Here is a 19,554-nt window from a genome sequence, read left to right as displayed (position 1 = left end):
TTAGTCACTTGTTGAGCTGTACCAATGCTCAGAAATTAGTATTTGGCATTGATAATGCAGCTAATTTGAAAATAACTTAGCATGTATCGTTGTTAAATTTATATATTTTTTAACATGGTTAGACTCTTGCTGCCAAGTGATTTGAATTACAGCTTTTAATCAGGCCACTTCAGTCGGTGCAAAGCAATGTTGCTTAATTATCAAAATTCATTGAGGTCACAAGCCAATGCAAGCTTTAGTAACCTATATTTCAGCTCTTCAGTTAGGAATTTGGCAAAGCAAAGGACCAGAAAATACTGCAGTCCACCTTGCCACTCCCCAAAATCTCAATTGTCTACTTCACCAGGGTTGTTTTGCCACCAAACCCAGAAGTAAATATAATTCTCACAATGCTAAGTCCTGATCTTCAGAGACTTCATGTTGCAATTATGAAAATTCTACTGTAGTACTAATTTCTGTTTCTATTTTGACAGTGTTCCAGGTGATTGGTATGTATGACTACATTGCACAGAATGATGATGAACTTGCTTTTGCCAAAGGACAGATCATCGGTGTTCTTAATAAGGATGATCCAGATTGGTGGAAAGGGGAACTCAATGGAGTCATGGGTCTCTTCCCATCCAACTATGTGAAGCTAACAACAGATATGGACCCGAGCCAGCAATGTAAGTGGCTTATAAAATTTTATTTATTATCTAGTCAGTATGGAAACATGCAGCATTGCTGTGATTCGGCTATGCTGCTGCATTTAATAGTCTCTTTGAAGACCTTCTGTAAAGCAGTTTTTTTCAGTTCCCACCCCTTTTTATTGCATGCACGTTTTTATCATTTGCATCACGCTGTACATGCCCGACTCATTTCCTAGCTTGAATTTGCACATGTTTTGTTTGCTTATGTGTTGTGTTTTCCTCCTTTTTCTAGGATCATATGTTGCCCATCCCCCACTCAGGCTTGAAAGTCCTCAAAGAGACCCACTATCCCATATCACTGCCAGAGGGATGATGGGAGATGCAGCCTTGATCATGTGACTTCTGCATGATCATCAACTGGCTACTGACTAGAAGAACACTGCAGAGCAGTTTTACCTCATTTTACTTTAGTTGCGTATAGTCCTAGATATTTTTAGTTTAAGTCTATTAAAAATTTTTTAAAAGGATAGTGGGTCCTTTTGTGGCTTTTGCTGCCCCCAGTTTATTTCTGCACCTGTGGAAAACACTAGTTTTTAAAATCAGCCCTTAATTAAGACAAACCAATGTTTCTGTTTTTAAACATTAATTTTAAATGCCTACATGCTTTTGTCTTGCAAAACGACCCACTATCAAGGAATGCTGCATGTGGTATTAACTCTTCAGTATGTCCTCCTTCAAAGCATTTTTAATTCAGCATCCGTTTATATTGAACAAACATGTCACTGTGTCCAGTATTAAAAATGATGCAAGTCATAGCAATTCTGTGAAAGGCAGAGGTACTTATTGAAGGGGTTATTGATCCGCTTAAATCAAAGCATTTTGTGATAATTCTCAAATGAATCTTCCTCTGCATATTAATGCTTTGGTTGGCCAATTGCAATTGAAATGTCAGACCGACTACTATGATTTCTAAGAAGTGGCATAAAACACCTAATGCAAATGTATTTTGTGTCCTAGCCCCTTCACGTAAGTTTGCTTCTGCATTTCATTACTGTGGAAAATAGTCATTTGAACAAACAATTCTTGACAAGAAAGAATGTATAGAAATACTATCCTACAATTAACTACAGTGTTTACAAATTGTAATCTTTTAGTGCATTGTATTTATACAAATTAACAAACAATGGAGCTTTTACTTAGAAATGAGACATAAAATTCGATTAAATTCTGTGGCTCAGTTACATGTCACCATCAGGCGCTCTAAGTATGAGGTAAAATTCATGCTAGAAAGCTTGCGTTCCGTTTAAAAAATGGTAATATTGTTTCAGGTCTTTTTTTATTCTCTGCAACATCACTGTTTCTTAATACAAGCAGTATAAGTAGTGTTTGCTTCTCATGAGGCATTTGGGTAGTGCACAAAACAACTGAGGCTCAAATTTGGTTTCATTTGTTTGTGGAAGTATTTCATTGTTATAAATATAAAGTATATATAAATATATATCGTATGACCAGTGTTAAGAACTGGTTGTCACATGCATCCTTGAACTACATGTACAGGTAAAAAATTAAAAGCTCCATTTTAAAATTGACTGTAATGTGTGTCTGTTTCTTTATCATATATAACTAATGTCAGTACTGTATCATTCTTGAGTCATCAAAATCATGTTCGTGACTAATCCTTTTAGCACTATGGAAACCTATGCACGTCAAACTTTCATCGAAAATTGAATATTTTCTATTTACTTTTCAACTCATTCAAATTTTCAGAGGCAAGTTCTTTTTACACAAAATTAATTATTCTGGGTTGTAAAGTTAATTGAATATTGAAAAAAGCATGCCTCTCCCAATTTCTTCTAATTGGATAGATCACATTTTGCTATGTGCAGAAATTGACACATGCCAAGTGTTGTAATTGCTCCTTATTTACATGCATGTTTAGGAGTATAATGAGCTTTTTAATTAGAACAGTTAGTTTTAGAAACTACCTACATATTGGAGCAAAATATGAAATATGAATTAGAAGCAGGAGTATGCCACCTGGCCTCTTGAGCTTGATCCGTCATTCAGTAAGATCATGGCTGATCTGATTGTAACCTCAACTCCACATTCTTGCCTACCCCATAACCTTTCACCCCCGTGCTTATCAAGAATCTATCTACCTCTGCCTCAAAGATACTCAAGGACTCTGCTTTCACCCCTTTTGAGGTAGAGAATTCCGAACTGTCTCAACCCTCCATGAAAAAATTTTTGTCCTCATCTTTGTCCTGAATGGGCGACCTCTCATTTTGAAACATCCTTTCCACATTCACTCTGCCAAGTTCCCGCAGGATCTTATATGTTTCAATCAAGTTGCCTCTTACTCTTCTAAACTCCAGCAGATACAAGCCTAGCATGTCCAGCCTTTCCTCATAAGACAACCTGCATAGTCCAGGTATTAATCTGAACTGCTTCTAATGCATTTACATCTTGCCTTAAATAAGGAGACCAATACTGTACACAGTACTCCAGATGTGATCTCACCAATGCCCTGTATAACTTAAGCATAACTTCCCTACTCTGTATTCAGTTCCCCTCACAATAAGCAATAACATTCTATTCACTTTGCTAATTACTTGCTGCACTTGCATACTAACCTTTTGTGATTATTGCACTAGGACACCCAGACCCCTCTACATCTCAGAGCTCTGTAGTCTTTAACCATTTAGATAATATGCCTCTTTTTTTTATTCGTCCTGCCAAAATGGACAACCTCACATTTTCTTACATTATACTCCATTTTCCAGATTTTTGCCCACTCACCTAACCTATATATATCCTTTTGTAGCCTCTTTATGTCCTCTTCACAACTTACTTTCTTATCTTTGTGTTATCAGCAAATTTATCAACGATACCATCGGTCCCTTTATCCAAATCATTATATACATTGTAAAGAGTTGAGAAAATATGAAATAAATCGGATTTCATTCTCACTGTTAAATCAAGATTAAAGTTGAGGTTTGAATTTATGGAGACTCAACTTGAGTCTTTTTTTTTCCCAATGCAAACTTCATACTGTTGAGCATTTCTTTCTGCTCTGCTTCATCCTGCTCATAAGAAATAGGAACAGGAGTAGGCCATTTGCCCATTGAGCCTGCTCCACCATTCAGTAAGATCTTGGCTGACCTAATTGTGGCCTTAACTTCACTCTCTTGCCTGTCCCCTGTAACCTTTGACTCCAGTGCTGATCAAAAACCTGCCCAACTCCGCCTTGAACATATTCAATGACCCAGCCTCCACTGCTCCTTGTGGAAGAGAATTCCAAAGACCAACAACCCTCAGAGAGAAGAAATTCCTCCTCTTCTCCATCTTGAATGGAGATTTTTGAACTCTGCCCCCTAGTTCTAGATTCCCCACAAGGGGAAACATCCTCTCAGCATCTACCCTGTCAATCCCCCTCAGAATCTTTTATGTTTCAATACGTTCACCCCTCATTTTTCTAAACTCCAATATGTATAGGCCAACCTGCTCAACTTTCCCTCATTAAGACAACCCCTTCATCCCAGGAATCAGTGGAGTGAACCTTTTCTGAACTACTTCCAATGCAAGTATATCCCTCAAGTAAGGAGACCAAAACTGTACACAGTATTCGAGGTGCAGTTTCACCAGTGCCCTGTACAACTCCAAGCCCCACTGTCCAAGTTATCAGCTGAATCAGTGTATGAGAGATTTGATCATACAACTGTACCAGTGCTGTTCTGTAATTGTCTGCTCGTCAGTGCAGTTGAGACACTGAAGGTGGTTTGCCTTCTGTCTTTGTGGGAAACTGCCCAGCTTTCACCTGATGGGCTGGCTGAAATTAGAAATTTGCTGTCTAGAGAATGTGACTTGAAACCACCTTGTATGCACATTTTCTAATTTTGGAGTGAGCTTTTGCCAATAGTGATGGCACCCTATAACCAGCCAATGGAAATTGTGCAAAGATGGGTTTACCAGCTGGTGGAAATTGTGCGAAGGAGGCTTGAGATAATCTTTTTTCACGTAACCTTTTTCTACACATGCACACATGAAGAGCGGACTTGCTTTCAGTGTAAAGCGCATTTCTTGCATGATGTGTCCAAAAGCCTTGATCTTTCCTTATACCTAACCTAATGACCTCCTTTTAATTCCTGCAGTCTGACGTATCAATGAAATGGATGCAATCTATTGACATTGTTTCTGGACATTTAGTTATAGCTGTCACTTGAGCAGCATATAATTTTCTGTCGATCAGCATTTCTTTTTCATTTCTCTTTTTAGTTTTAAACTGTATTTTGCTGGTTATTTGATAGCGCAAAATTTCAACATGGGCAGATTTAAAACCAAGGAGTTTAAAAGCAAAGACCCAAAAACCATGTTTCTCTGGTTTTGTAAAATACTGCAAGGATACTGATTAGAATTAATTCCCCTCTGCAAATATAATGCTCAGTATTTTTTCACCAGCCAAGTAAATTAAATAGCCAAAAGCAAAAAATGATTGCATCATTTTTATAGTAAATTTGATATATAAATGCAAGTAGTTGCTAGACATTTTGGCAATAAGAAATGAGTGAAAGTTAAGATGGTGCACTATGAAGACATTGAGCAGAATTGGACATCCTTGGATTGAATGTGTACATGGAACCTAATAACTTCACCTAGAAGTAGCTATATGAGAGAATTGAAATTGTGTAGACTGGAATCATCAGTTCAAGTCTAAAAGTTACAACCAGAGTTTAAAATCCTTGCCATCTACCAGCCCTTCCCTGAATCCAATCCCAAAATGCTTTCTACATTCTACTGTCAGTCTCTATACCGAGCAACTTCTCATCCTCAATTTCAGTCTTCATCATTCTTTGAATTCATTGCCCTCCTGTTCTTTGGGAACCCTCTTCCTTCCTGTAAACTCACTTATGTGGACTCATGGCCCCTTAACCCTCCAATTTCCACAATATCTCTGCAACTGTTCATTTGCTCAGTCACTTCCTTACCTCTACTTTGACCTTGTCCTCAACAAAGCCTTGACTATTTCCCCGCTGTACCACTGCTCACTCAAGTCCCAAGAGTACAGACCTTCGCATTATCTGGCTCGGTCATCCATTGCCAGAGCTGACTTGAGCACAGGCAGATCTATTTTTGACATTTTTATACTTCAAGAGGAAAAGGACACATGGCACATTTCTCTGAATAAATTGGATTTGCTTAGAAATTATGAAGTACCAAAAGAGAAAAATATAGCAGCCCAGTCAGTTGAATTGAGCTCATCTCCTTTAAAACCTTGATTCTGAAAAAGCTCTTGGCTCCAATAGATTATGTTTGAAAACTCAAAGAAATCTACTTAAGTACCCTTATTATTATGCTCATCAAGTGAAAATAGCAGATGTGCCTAAATATATGTAAGGAGGTGCCAAAATCGGAACAGAGTAGTTACGGACTACAGCAGTACAACTGCTAGAGGTGTCAAAACACATTGAGGGTGTAGTGAATTTGAAATTCTTGCAACCTCTCTAGTTGTTAATTTGGCTTCAAAGTAAACTGGTCCAATTGAATAGCTGAACAACCTCATTATGTTGATATGAAGTAATTCTTTCAGTGCAGTGTCAAAGAGCCATTGAAATTTCTTGTGATCTATCAGGTGACTTCCTCAAAAGATAGAAACAGCACAACTGTCATCATGTTGCCTTTAAGGAAAGTAGGACAAAGCATCCACCAAGCCAACATTGATGAAGGAAGTGCTATCTAAAGTGGTGGTCCATTTCAGGACCATAGAACCACGGAGTTACGCACAAAAAGAAGCCATTCAGTCCTTCATATCTGTGCCGGCTGAAAAAACTAGCCACCCATTCTAATCCCACCTTCCCGCACCTAGTCCATAGCTTTGCAGGTTACAGCATTTCAGGTGCAGATCCAGGTAACTTTTAAGCTGAGGGTTTCTGCCTCCGCCACCAAACCAAACAGTGAATTCCAGACACCCACCAAGCTCTGGTGAAAAAGCTTTTCCTAATATCCTCTCTAATTCTTCTACCGATCACCTTAAATCTGTGTCCCATGGTAAATGACCTCTCCGCTAGGGGAAACGAGTCTTAGCTATCTACTCTGTCTATGCCCCTCATAATTTTGTACACCTCATTCAAGTCACCCCTCAGCCTCCTCTGTTCTAAGGGAAAAACAAGCTCAGCCTATCCAATCTTTCTTCATAGCTGCAATTTTCACAGGGTTTCTATAGTGAACATTAATTCCCCATCCAAAAGACAGGCAATAACTGGCTGGCTGATAGGTTGGTGTAGATTGAACCAAACAGGAGGTTGTCTCATGGCACAATACAATTCTGGGAAAAGCTGATGGTGTTGCTCACCAGTTCTACAAGAAGTTGCAAGTTTTCCTCGGTTACTTTTTTGGCAGGATATTTATACCTGATGTTCATCATAGTAAATGGCAAAGTTGGTTGGAAAAGCTGATAGAATTCTCAAGTAAGTTCATGCATGTCCATCATTGAAAATTGAAATGTTATATAAAACCTGATTCTAGCCATTAGAGTACTGCAATATTGCAAAAAAAACTTGTTTTTGTATGGACTTGAAACTGGTAGACTAAATAAGGGTGACAATGCCTGGTGGGATGCACTCTCCACGGTCCTTGTGAAGATTGAAGCAGATGTATTTATAATTTGCTGCCAATGCACATCAACCATCTCTCTTCACCCAGGTGCCATTCACCTGAATATTAGTTCATGCACCATTCTGCATTTGGATATTATGGATATGATATATGCATATTATCTGGAATATTTTCTTTTCAATGTAGGTCAAATGATGAGTTAAAAAGTTTTAGTCAGATCTTCTGAACCTTATGGTTGGTATTTGGAAATGGTTCATGAGCAGTATTCATTTGCTTATTGTTAACCTTGTCAGGAGGGTCGCTTCCTACTAAGTCTCTTTCAACATAAATGAGCAGTATGTAATAATTTAGCACCAAGGGGAAAGAAACCTGACTGCTTTAATCTTCACAAACATACCAATATTGCTGTTTAGACCCAGCTGTTTGTCAAGAGAATAAACTTGGCTCATGCAGGCTTCTGCTCACTAAGTTTGAATAAGAGGTCCTCTCTCCCAGCGCCCCCCTGCCACTACATTACTAAAATGGGAATATGTTTGATTAAAAAGGATGCAAAAGAAAAGGTTATTGTATCTTGAATCACTTAAATGAAATTTCCCAACTTGCTCACCATCCGATTCTGGACTTTCATCTCTAGATGCTCCAGTTGGCAAAGTAGAGGCTTTAATCCTGTCGTGTAAGAACTGGGCTTTGATATCCTGACAAATATTTGCTGAGGACACAGACAAATCCTCAATTTCTTTTTTAATTCCTCATGGAATTGTTTGGGGTTTTACTAACCAGCGTGGGTCTCAGGATGAATGGCACAGGTTTTGATTCCTGAATTGTCTTGTATTTAACCTCATTCGAATCAGAGCAAATGTTAATTACTAACCCTCAATTGGCTTACCACTAAGCTGAAGTGAGCGAATTAACAACTTTGTTTAATCATCACGAAACTAGGCCACAAGTCCAGCACCAAGTAATTATTGATTACAATCACCACTGAAATTTATTAATGGCCAGTGTTACTTAAAACTAGTAATAATTCCCTTAGAGATTGATAAAAGAAAGGAATCCCCACAATGCCAATGGAAAGGAAACCATTGGACAATATTTTACTTTTATAAACTTTTACTGTAACAAACCAATTAAATTCAAAGGTTACAGAAACAATTACCTTTCACTAAATTAACATTAATAGATGTTTAACGTTAATTACAGCAAAGACAAGAGTGTGAGGCTTTAAATTAGCAACAAATCAGCATAATTCCTTAGATAGCCGATAAGTTAACTGCCTTGAACTATTCTATGAAATAGTTCAAGTCTATGTGTAATTAACAACACTCAGCTTACACAAACTCTGCCTTTACAAGTGGCCTTCCTTCCCTGGGATGCGAGTGTTGAATTCTGGATTGACAAAGCCCCCTTTTCAGCAGTGGGATTATCCAGTTCACTCAGACTTTATTTCCAATTGAATTCACCGTACACATGGGCAGCAGTACTGGAGCTGGCTTCACTTTTGCTTCCCTTTAACTTCGAGCGCTTATAAAGTTGAGACATTTTTTGTCGCAATTGGGTGTAGAGCCCAGAAAACCTAACACAGTATTTTACATTTTGTCCGAATATGCTGTCCATATAAAGGCACATTTAATTGTTTAATTTTAAAGTTCTTATTGTTTTCAAATCCCTCCATTGCCTCCAACCCCTATTTCTGTAACCTCTAATAACCATCAGATCTCTGCACAACTCCAATTTTGGCCTCTTGTGCAAACCCAGTTTTCTTCACTGCATATTTGGCAGTCATGCCTTTAGCTGCCAAGGCCCTAATCTCTGGAATTCCCTCCCTAAACTTCTCTGCCTCTCCTCCCCTCTCTAATTTAGGATGTTCCTTAAAACCTTACCTCTGTGACCAAGACCGATCCTAATATCTATGCAGTTTGCTGCCAAATTTGTTTAATAATTCCTGTGAAGTACCTTGGGACATTTTAAAAGCAAGTTATTGCTGCTAGGTACAAATTCTTACAGAGCAAGGAACAACTAAATACATTATCAGATACTACTACAGTAACAGACTGCATGTTCACTCTCAAAGCTGACCATAGATTGTCTATTCCTGCTACTAATGACCAATCATCTTAACACTAATCAGTCTCAGGGATGCACAGTATTCTCTTTATATCTTAATTTGAAAGAGGGGGGATCACCCTACACACAAGTAAACAATTAGGATGTCGCTGATGGCTGACATTTTTGACCCCCTTCTGCCAAACAAAGCTGATTAAAAAGTTGAGTCCTATGGCTGTCATTGAGTTCTTGATTGTAGATCTTGTCCATCCTGCAAGGCAAATTTTGCATCCTTGAGTTTTACACCCTCTCCATTACTGGTCTTGTATTTCTCAAGATTTTTTTTCTCTCAAACACTAAAAGAGGACAACTAAATGGTCCATTCCGTGTTACAAGAGGTGTGAGTTGGCTGTATTGACGTCTCCTGCCTGTACAAACATTTCCAGTGTAATTAACCTAGAAGGTTTTATAGCTTTATTCAATTTTATGGCCTTTAGCTCAGAAGATTTTATGGCCAAAAAACTTGGTTGATGGTTTGAACGAGCTGAGAACTTGTATTGACTAAAAGCCTTTAACAAGCATCCATTTCCCCAGCAGAACTCTGTGGCTAATTTTCAAGCCAAAACTTCATTTTAAACACATTTTAGGTAATTTCCCCAAAGAATCTAGAAGGCTTCCCCTGGTAATTTGTGGTACACTGTTTCTACAGTAGCTTTATATAATTTCATTTGTAACAACTTTATTTTTTAATGTAATTTTGTTTAATAATGTAAACAAACCCCCCCCCCCCATTTCATGTATTTCATTTTGAATATGAGTATGTATATAGTTGTATATATTTTTTGTGTTTTATGGATGTGAGCATTGCTGGCAGATCAGTATTTTATTGCCCATTCCTAATTGTCCTTGAGTAGCTGGTAGTGAGTCACCTTTTTGAACTGCTGCAGTTCATGTGGTGAAGGTACTCCCATAGTGCGCTCAAGTATGGAGTCCAGGTTTTTGATCCGGTGATGAAATCAGCATGGTGGAAACTTAGTGATGGTGGTGTTCCCATGCACTTGCTGCCCTTGCCTTTCTAGATGGTACAGGTCACACATTTAGGAGATGCTGCTGAAGAGGCATTGGTGAGTTACTGCAGTGCATCTTGTAGATAGTACACACTGCTGCCACTGTGCACCGATGGTGAAGCGAGTGAAGTTTTAAGGTTGTGGATTGGTGCCAGACAAACGCATCACTCTGCCCCGAATGGTATCAAACTTCTTAAGTGTTGTTGGAGCATTCAGGCAAGTGAGGCGTATTGCATCACACTCCTGACTTGTGAACTGTAAATGGTGGACAGGCTTTAAGGAGTCAGGAGGTGAGTTACTCACTGCAAAATTCCTAGCCTCTGACTCTTGTGGCCTTAATATTTATGTGGCTAGTGCAGTTTAGTTTCTGGTCAATGGTAACCTCCAGGATATTGATGGGGATTCGAACAAAAATAATACTGTTGAATATCAAGGAGAGGTGGTTTGACTCTCTTTTTGGAAATCCTCATTGCCTGGCACTTGTGGTGCAGATGCTACTTGCCATTTATCAACCCAAGCCTGCATGTTGTCCAGGACTTTCTGCATGTGGGCAAGCACTGGTTCATTACCTGAGGAGTTGTGAATGGAGCTGACACAGTGCAATCATTTGTGAACATCCTCACTTCTGTAATTATGATGGAGGGAAGGCCATGATGAAGTAGTTGAAGATGGTTGGGCCTTGGATACTCCCTGAGGAACTCCTGCAGTGATGGGAATGAGATGATTTGGTCTCCAAAAACCACAAGCAGCCAGTGGAGTTCACCCGACCACCCCATCCCCCACAACTCCTATTGACTTCAATTTTTGTTGAGCACTTTGGTGCAATATTTGTTCAAATACTGCCTAGGGTAGCCGCTCTCACCTCATTTCTGGAATTCAGCTCTTCTATCCGTGTTTGGACCAAGACTGTATTCGGTCTGTTACTGAGTGGTCTTTGCGAATCCAAACTGAGCATTGGGAAGTAGGTTATTGATGAGCAAATATCACTGGACAGTGCTTTCAATAGCCTCTTCCATCACTTTTTGATGATTGAGATTAGACTGATGAGATGGTAATTGGCTGGATTGAATTTGTTCTGCTTATTTTTTCTTTGTGGACATGACATACCTGAGAAATTTTCCACATAGCTGTGTAGATGCCCGTGTTGTAACTGTACTGGAACAACCTGGATAGATGCGAGTCTAGTTCTGGAGCACATGTTTTGTGAAGGTACAGCAAGATGTTGTCAGGACCCCCATAGCCTTTCCTTTATCCAGTGTGCTTAGCCGTTTCTTGGCATCGCATAGGGTTAATCAAATTGGCTGAATCCTGGCTTCTGCGATGGTCAGGACCTCTTCAGGAGGCCGAGTATGTTCAACCACTTGGCACTTCTGGCTGAAGACGGTTGCAACAAAATCAGCCTTGTCTTTTGCACTTGTGTTTGACTCCACAGTTATTGAGGATGGGGATATTCATGGAGCCACTGCCTCCCTATTGTTTTTTTCAATTGTCCACCACCATTCACGACAAGCTGTAATGGACTGCAATGATTTTATCTGATCCAATGATTGTGGGACCGCTTAGCTCTGTCTATAGCTTGCTGCTTCTGTTTTTTAGCATGCATGTGGTCCTGTGATGCAGCTTTACCAGTTGACACCTAATTTTTTTAGGCATGACTGGTGATGCTCCTACTTCTTGTTGAACTGGGGTTGGTCCCCTGGATTACTAGTAATGGCTGAGTGAGGGATATGCCAAGCCATGAATTTACAGATTTGTTTTTATTTGTCCTTGGGATGAGTGCGCTGCTGGAAAGGCCAGCAATATTAGTCATCCCTTGAGAAGGCGATGGTGATCTGCCACCTTGAACAGATGCAGCCTGTATGGTGTATGTAAACCCACAGTGCTATTATGGAGGGAGTTCCATGATTTTTGACACTGAAGTAGTATGGTATAGTAGTAGTATAGGCAGTATAGTTCTAATTCAGGATGGTGTGTGCCTTGGAGGGGTGCTTGCAGGCAGCAATGTTTCCATGTGTCTGCTGCCCTTGTTCTTCTAGGTGGTACAGGTTGTGGGTTTGAAAGATGATGTTGAAGAAGCCTTGGCAAGTTGCTGCATTGCAACTTGTATTTGGTGTACACTGCTACCACTGTGCGCCAGTGGCGGAGGTTGTGAATTTTTAAGGTGGTGGATGGGTGCCGATCAAGAGGGCTGCTTTGTCCTGGTTTGTGGTGGAATATAATTCTGTTGCTGCTTTTACTGATGGCCCACAGTGCCTCATGGATGCCTAATTTTGAGCTGCTACATCATCTCTGAATTTATCACATTTAGTACAGTGGTGGTGCCACACATGAAGGATGTCCTCAGTGGTGAAGATGAGCTTCATCTCCCCGGGACTCTGTGAAGACTGCACCTACTAATAGAGTCACAGACAGATGCATCTGCGACAGGTGGTTTAGTGAGGACAAGGTCAAGTCAGTTTTTCCCTCGTTGGCCCTCTCACCAACCTGGAAGCTATACCCTTCAAGAGTCGGCCAGTAATGGTGCTAGTGAACCATCCTTGGTGATGGACATAAATGTCCCCCAGCCAGATTCATAATAGGGAGGAATACTGATTCATAGCTGAAGGAGGGCGTTAGGTGGTGATCAGCAGGACGTTCTCTTGTCCATGTTTCACCTGGTGCCATGAGATTTAATGGAATTTGGAGTCAATGCTAAAGACCCCCGGGGCCACTCCCTCCCAACCATATACCACTGTGCAGCCACCTATAGTGGTTCTGTCCTGTTGGGATGGTTATGGATGAGGCTGGCGCATTGACTAAGAAGTATGACTCTAAGAGGATGACTATGTCAGGCTGTTGCTTGACTAGCCTGTGGACAGTCCTCCCAATTTTGGCCAAAGTACCCAGATGTTAGTGAAGTTTGCACTGTTGACTCGACAGGGTGTGTCTTTGTCATGTTTTGTACCTTTATCAAAACCAAGTGATCTGTTAAGTTTTTAAATTCTTTTTCATAGTGGTTTTGATACAAATTAGTGGCTTGTTCGGCAGTTAAGAGCCAAATACACTGTTTGAGGGCTGGCATCATAGGCCAGATGGGGTAAAGATGGCAGATTTCCTTCCCTTTAAGGTGTTAGTGAACTGGATGTATGTTTATATACTACAAGGGAGTTTGCTATTTAGTGGTTTGCTATTTAGAGTGTGGGAAATCATGTAGAATAGTGGAACATACTGTTAAAGTTCATTCAAGTATTACTTAGCATCATCTGATTTTAATTTAAACAGCTACTTATACACTTAAAGCAGAAAAACGTCTTGAGATACTTTCAAGAGAAAAGTTAATAAGAGCAAGCGATGTGTTGGGAGAATTGAGAAAGCCACTCTAAAGCTTAGTCAAAAAGATTTTTGAAAATATTGATGGGGTTGAAAAGGTAGGGGAGTTAATGGAAGCTTTTTTTATTCATTCATGGGCTTCACTGGCTAGGTTAGCATTTATTGCCCAAACCTAGTTGCCCTTGAGAAAGTGGTGGTGAGCTGCCTTCTTGAACCGCTGCAGTCCATGTGGTGTACGTACACCCACAGTGTTGTTAGGGAGGGAGTTCCAGGATTTTGACCCAGCGACAGTGAAGGAATGGCGATATATTTCCAAGTCAGGATGGTGAGTGGCTTGGAGGGGAACTTCCAGGTGGTGGTGTTCCCGTGTGTCTGCTGCCCTTGCCCTTCTAGATGATAGTGGTCATGGGTTTGAAGGTGCTATCTAAGGAGCCTTGGTGAATTCCTGCAGTGCATCTTGTAGATGTGCACCAGTGGTGGAGGGAGTGAATATTTTTGGAAGGGGTGCCAATCAAGCGAGCTACTTTAACCTGGATGGTGTCAAGTTTCTTGAGTGTTGTTGGAGCCACACTAATCCAGGCAAGTGGTGACTATTCCATCACACTCCTGACTTGTGCCTTGTAGTTGGCGGACAGGCTTTGAGGAGTCAGGTGGGGTTACTTGCCACAGGATTCCTCGCCTCTGACCTGCTTTTGTAGCCACACTGTCTATGTGGCTAGTCCAGTTCAGTGTCTGGTCAATGGTAACCCACAGGATGCTGACTGTGGAGGATTCAGTGATGGTAATGCCATTGAATGTCAAAGGGAGATGGTTAGATTCTCTCTGGAGAGAAGGACTGAAGCACTTGAAAGAGCTACAAAAGTCTTGGGGCAAAGGGAGAATGGTTGCAAGAGTCTGAGAATGAAGGATTTGGAAAATGATTTAAGGCTAGAGAAGGATGCAAAAGCCAGGTGGTCATGGCAATGGAGAAATTTGAAGATAAAGGCAATAAATTCATTACATTTCAGGAGCCAGTAATGATAGGGGATAGCAAGACAGTAAAGATGAGGCCATGAGTGCCTGAATTTTGGTTGAATATTACAGAGAGGGGAGATTTGGAGGATGGCAAGGACAGCATATAAATCAATTTTTTGAGCACCATAAGTATGTCTGAGGTTTGGGCAGCAGTAGAGTTTAGGAAGGAATGGAGGTAAGTGATGAACTGGAAATGTGGGATTTGAAATGTAACTGTGCTGAACGGTGGTGAGATTTTGCTTGGTTTGATTCAACCTGTATGAGTAAGGAGGAGGACGCAATCGGTAGCAAAGGACTAGAGGGCCGAGAACAATGCTTTCAGTTTTTCCTGTGTTAAATTGCAGAAAATTGTGACTTGCCTACAACAAATTCAATTAGGCATTTTATCAGGAGAGTTAATCAGCATATCTGCAGAAGCTAACTGTATGCCTATGGAGAATGTTGTCAAGGGGCTGTGGGGAGATGAGGTAGAGGAAGTTGAAAGTACAGAGTTGAAGAGAAGCTGTTGCTGGAGCTACGATAACTGAATTTGAACGATTAGGAGTGAACTTTTAAGAGTGGCACTTTTAAAATAAATGCATCTTATGTTTAAATTGGTTAGATTTTGAGTTACTGTTGTTGATCACAAATCTTACTCCAAATATTTTCTTGACCTTTACAGTTCTGTTAAAGAGCCTGGCACCTAAAACTCGCATAGGAAAAGTTTTTGGGCAAAATCTGCTTAAAGGAACCTTATAGAAATAATGAGCACCTGGGTCAGGTGGGAAGGATTAAAGGCTTTAGATCTTTGCTTCTGCTTTACAATTCTCCTCTTGGGCAGTCCCTCGGATCTAGGATGACTTGCTTCCACTCCAGTTCGACGAGTTCTGAGATGGCTGACAACTTCAACACGCGATCTGTAGACTTTGTCACATGCGGGGCAGGTGGTGCTTGAAGGGTTGGGTAGATGGGTTGTTTCGGAGGTGCCCTCCCTCTGATGCCTCGACTTCACCTCCGCACGTTCCCAACAAAGTCTCTCGATGTGTTTGATGCCTTCTCCAATGAGCCTTCTCCATTTCAGTCAGTCATAAACCAGGCACTCCCATGAGTCAGTTGGAATGTATGATCCCTCTTCAGAGATGCCTTGTGGGCATCCCTAAAGTGTTCTCCTGGGAGTCTCCTGCTCTGACCAAGCTCCAAGTAGAGCAGTTGTTTCTGGAATCTACTGTCTGGTGTACAAACTGTATCCGACTGGTGAAGCTGGTTTTGAGCGATTTGGACCTCAATGCTGGCCATGTTGGCTTGGAAGAGGATGCTGCTGTCGGGCTGCCTTTCTTGCCACCAAATTTGGAGGATCCTGTGTAGGCACCGCTGGTGGTACTTCTCCAGTGCTTTGAGGTGCCTACAGTAGGTTGTCCAAATCTCCAAAACATATAGGAACTTGGCGATCACTGCTACCCGGTAAACAATGACCTTAGCCTTGGATTTGAAATCCTGGTCCTCAAATACTCTTTTCTGTAGTCAGCTGAAGGCTGAGCTGATGCATTGGAGGCGAGGATGAATTTCATCGCCTATGTCTGCCTACGTCAAGAGGAGGCACTCAAGATACAGAAAATGGTCCATATTTTCCAGGATTTCGTTAGTGACCTTCATCGAGGGGGGCGAAGTGTTGTGCTTTGGGAGCTGGTTGGAAGAGGACCTTGGTTTTCCTGGTGTTTAGTGAAAGGTCCATTTTCTCAATCACTTTTTGCAATCACTTTAATGAGGTTCAATGTAAATGACAGTGAAATCAAAGCCAAAATATATCTTTTAAACTTCAACTTTGCACAATGGTATTCATTATTTCTCAATGATAGACATTGCAGTGAGAGAATATAGAATTTTTGAAATGTAGTTTCTTTTTGAATGTATAAAATACATATACTCTGCCAGCCTATTAGTCTTGATAAAAGGTTAGGCAATAATATTCTCGGTATTGGATGGCAGTTTGTGTCTCAGCTGCCTATAAAACCATGTATGTTAGAATGTTGTGTGATGTATGTTATTTAGTCTTCCCCTCTTCTGTATAGGGTGTGCTGACTTACATTTATTGGACATGCTAACTCCTTCTGAACGGAAGCGACAGGGCTATATCCATGAGCTCATTGTGACAGAAGAAAACTATGTTAGTGATCTGCAGCTAGTCACTGAGGTAAGATAAAGTTATCTTATGAACACGGTGGAACAATTTTCAGGCTATGCTAATAGATCAGTAGGTAAATGTTCATCCCAGTTTCAATCTCCACCCTACATTCTGTTTACTGATCTTACCCGGGGCAGCAGTTTGGGTCGATGCTCCTTGAATAAAAGGGAGAGGGAAAAGCTTAGCCAGAGTTCCTGCTCGTGATCACTATCTAGCGATGCCTGTAGAAGAGTGCATTGGTTTGGCTAACAGCTGAGGACAGTATATTAAGGTGTTCTTTGGTTGCCAAGGCTGCATTTATTGTCCATCCTGATTTATGCTGAGAAAATGGTGGTCGTCCTTCATCATAGCAATTACTTATGCCCTGAATGGCTAGCTTGGGTAATGAGGCATTACAAGTCGGCCTTCTAGTGAAGGACTGGAGTCACCAAGTAGGGGCACTAGCTTATAGTCCCGGTGTAATACAGAGCCAGTTGAGTTTCGAAGACAATCCAGCATTTGGCTATATTTTTCTGGCACCAGCTCTCATTATCAGGTTTTTTTGAATTCGTTGTCAGATTTACATGAGACCTTTGGGTTACCAGTTCAGTGTTGAAGCTCCTATAGTGTCTCTGGTGCTTCTATGTTCTTTTTGTAGCATGGAGATCTGAATTCTGCACAGTACTCTTGCGTGAAGCTTGACCAGGGTCCTTTACAAGTTTAACATAACTTTTCTACTTTTAAATTCTATAGCCCTAGAAATAAATCCCAGTGCTTTGTGAGCATTTTTAATTGCTTTACTGATCTGCAGTGCTGCTTTTAATGATTTGTTCATTTGTGTCCCGAGATCACTTTGCTCTTCTACTCCATTCAGTTTCTTATTTTCCAAGGTGCAGGTGATGTTTGTTGTTCCTACCAAAAGACACCACCTGACAACTATCTGTGTTAAAGCTCATTTGCCACTGAACTGCTTTGCCTGCAAGTTATCTAATGTCGTCTTGTATTTTGATGCATTCTTCCTCAATATTGACTCTAACCCACGCTTTGGTATCATCTGCAATCTTTGATATTGTGTTGCTTGTTCCCAAGTCCAAATCATTAAATTATATATTTTTAAAAAGTACTGATCCTTGTGGAACACCGCTTTCCTGAGTGAATAATCATCTTTCTAAATGACGTAAAGGGATGTGGGGAAAAGGCATTGAAGTGGATGATCATCCATGATCGTATTAAATGGTGAAGCAGGCTTGATGGGCTGAATGGCCTACTCCTGCTCCTATGTTCCTACAATGTTTTTTCCAGGCTGCAACCAGCAAGCAAAGTCATTACTTTAGTCTGTTCTACCCATAGGGTAAACTTATACTTCGAGATTGCTGAATGATTTTGTTAATTACCTTCCTTTACTCATCAGGAAAGTTTTGCTTGCTTTTAATTACATTTCTGTTGCTGCTAATGATCTGCCTTGTTCCATTAGGTCTTTCAAAAACCATTACTAGAGTCTGATCTGCTGACAGAGAAAGAGGTGGCCATGATTTTTGTGAACTGGAAAGAGCTCATCATGTGCAATATCAAATTGTTGAAGTAGGTACATGTTATGGTACCCTAATGGTCGTCACTTGATAATTTCTGTGTCTTACTAGTTTTCCCACTGACATGTTCAAAATCCCCTTGATATGGGGTATGCATAGTGGGGAATCCAGGACCATCTCCTTGTTAAACTGAAGATGTTGCAACTCTAATTCTGGAATGAAAATGAAGTTTGTGATTCCTTGTAAAGATATGAGTGTCAAATCTGAACTGATGGGTCCATAAAAATGTGACACTTTTCCAAGAAGTGGTAGGACTGAGGTTCACATGCTTGATTCCAAACATGATGAGTTTGCAGTCTGTCCCCAGTGCATGTCCTAGTGATGTCTTGGTCCTTCTTAGCAAGTCAAGGAAAATTGGAGGCCAGGTCATTTCAAATCTTTGTCCTGGTAAACATGGAGTTGTGGATTGATACTGGATTGAGCCTAGCTAATGGACTAAAAGGCAATCATCACAACAGGAAACATTTTTTTTTGTTGCAATGTGGAGGACCTACATTTTGAGCTAATTGTTCAGATTTTTATGTTGCTTTTAGTGTAATCTCCCTTGTGGGATAAGATACTTTGATATCAAACAGATGATTTCCTCTCTTTTCGTATAGTACACATGGGGCATGTTATTTCCTTGCAATGTGCAGCTAAATAAAATGTGTCAGAGCAGCTCAAATCGCAGCACAATCAGCATTTCAATTAAAATCATGTAATTCTATCCTGGGAGCTTGGTGGCTCATATAGGCATCTAAAACAATTTTGCAGTTGGAATAACAGCCTGGACTACATTTAAAAGTAGTAACACGTTTTCAAGTTCAAATAACATTGATGTGCTCGAGCAATTTATCAGTTTCACCTGAACCCTTCACTTGATGTTGCATTGTAAGACACTAGAACCTATATAATGTCCCTGTGTATAATCAGGATCAGACACATTCAGCAGTATATTTGATATCTTGTTGCATTGATAATGAAAACGAAGAACTACCTTGCACACTCTTCTTAATGTTGGGATTTAATTCAGATTGTAGGATCTTGAAATTGGAAAGCTGGATAGTGAATTCATTGATCATGTGGAATCAAGTTAAATATACAGTTTTAAAGTTTTATAACTATTAATTGATATCAACAAGAGCCCACAGTATTTACACAAGCATTGATAA

At 40.3% G+C, this 19,554-nt stretch overlaps 1 protein-coding gene across 1 annotated transcript in view; it reads left to right on the top strand.

Annotated features, from left to right (window-relative positions):
* Positions 1-19,554, top strand: part of itsn1 (intersectin 1 (SH3 domain protein)) — a 238,592-nt gene that overhangs the window by 153,878 nt on the left and 65,160 nt on the right. Inside the window, exons 31-33 of the mRNA XM_078560237.1 lie at positions 474-665; positions 16,723-16,844; positions 18,289-18,395. Of these exons, the coding sequence (XP_078416363.1) occupies positions 474-665; positions 16,723-16,844; positions 18,289-18,395 (421 nt within the window). The remainder of the gene's footprint in view (positions 1-473; positions 666-16,722; positions 16,845-18,288; positions 18,396-19,554) is intronic.

The sequence above is a fragment of the Cetorhinus maximus genome, chromosome 16 (genome assembly GCF_964194155.1).
Source record: "Cetorhinus maximus chromosome 16, sCetMax3.hap1.1, whole genome shotgun sequence".
Classification (NCBI taxonomy): domain Eukaryota; kingdom Metazoa; phylum Chordata; class Chondrichthyes; order Lamniformes; family Cetorhinidae; genus Cetorhinus; species Cetorhinus maximus.
This window is presented reverse-complemented; position numbering and strand designations above follow the sequence as displayed.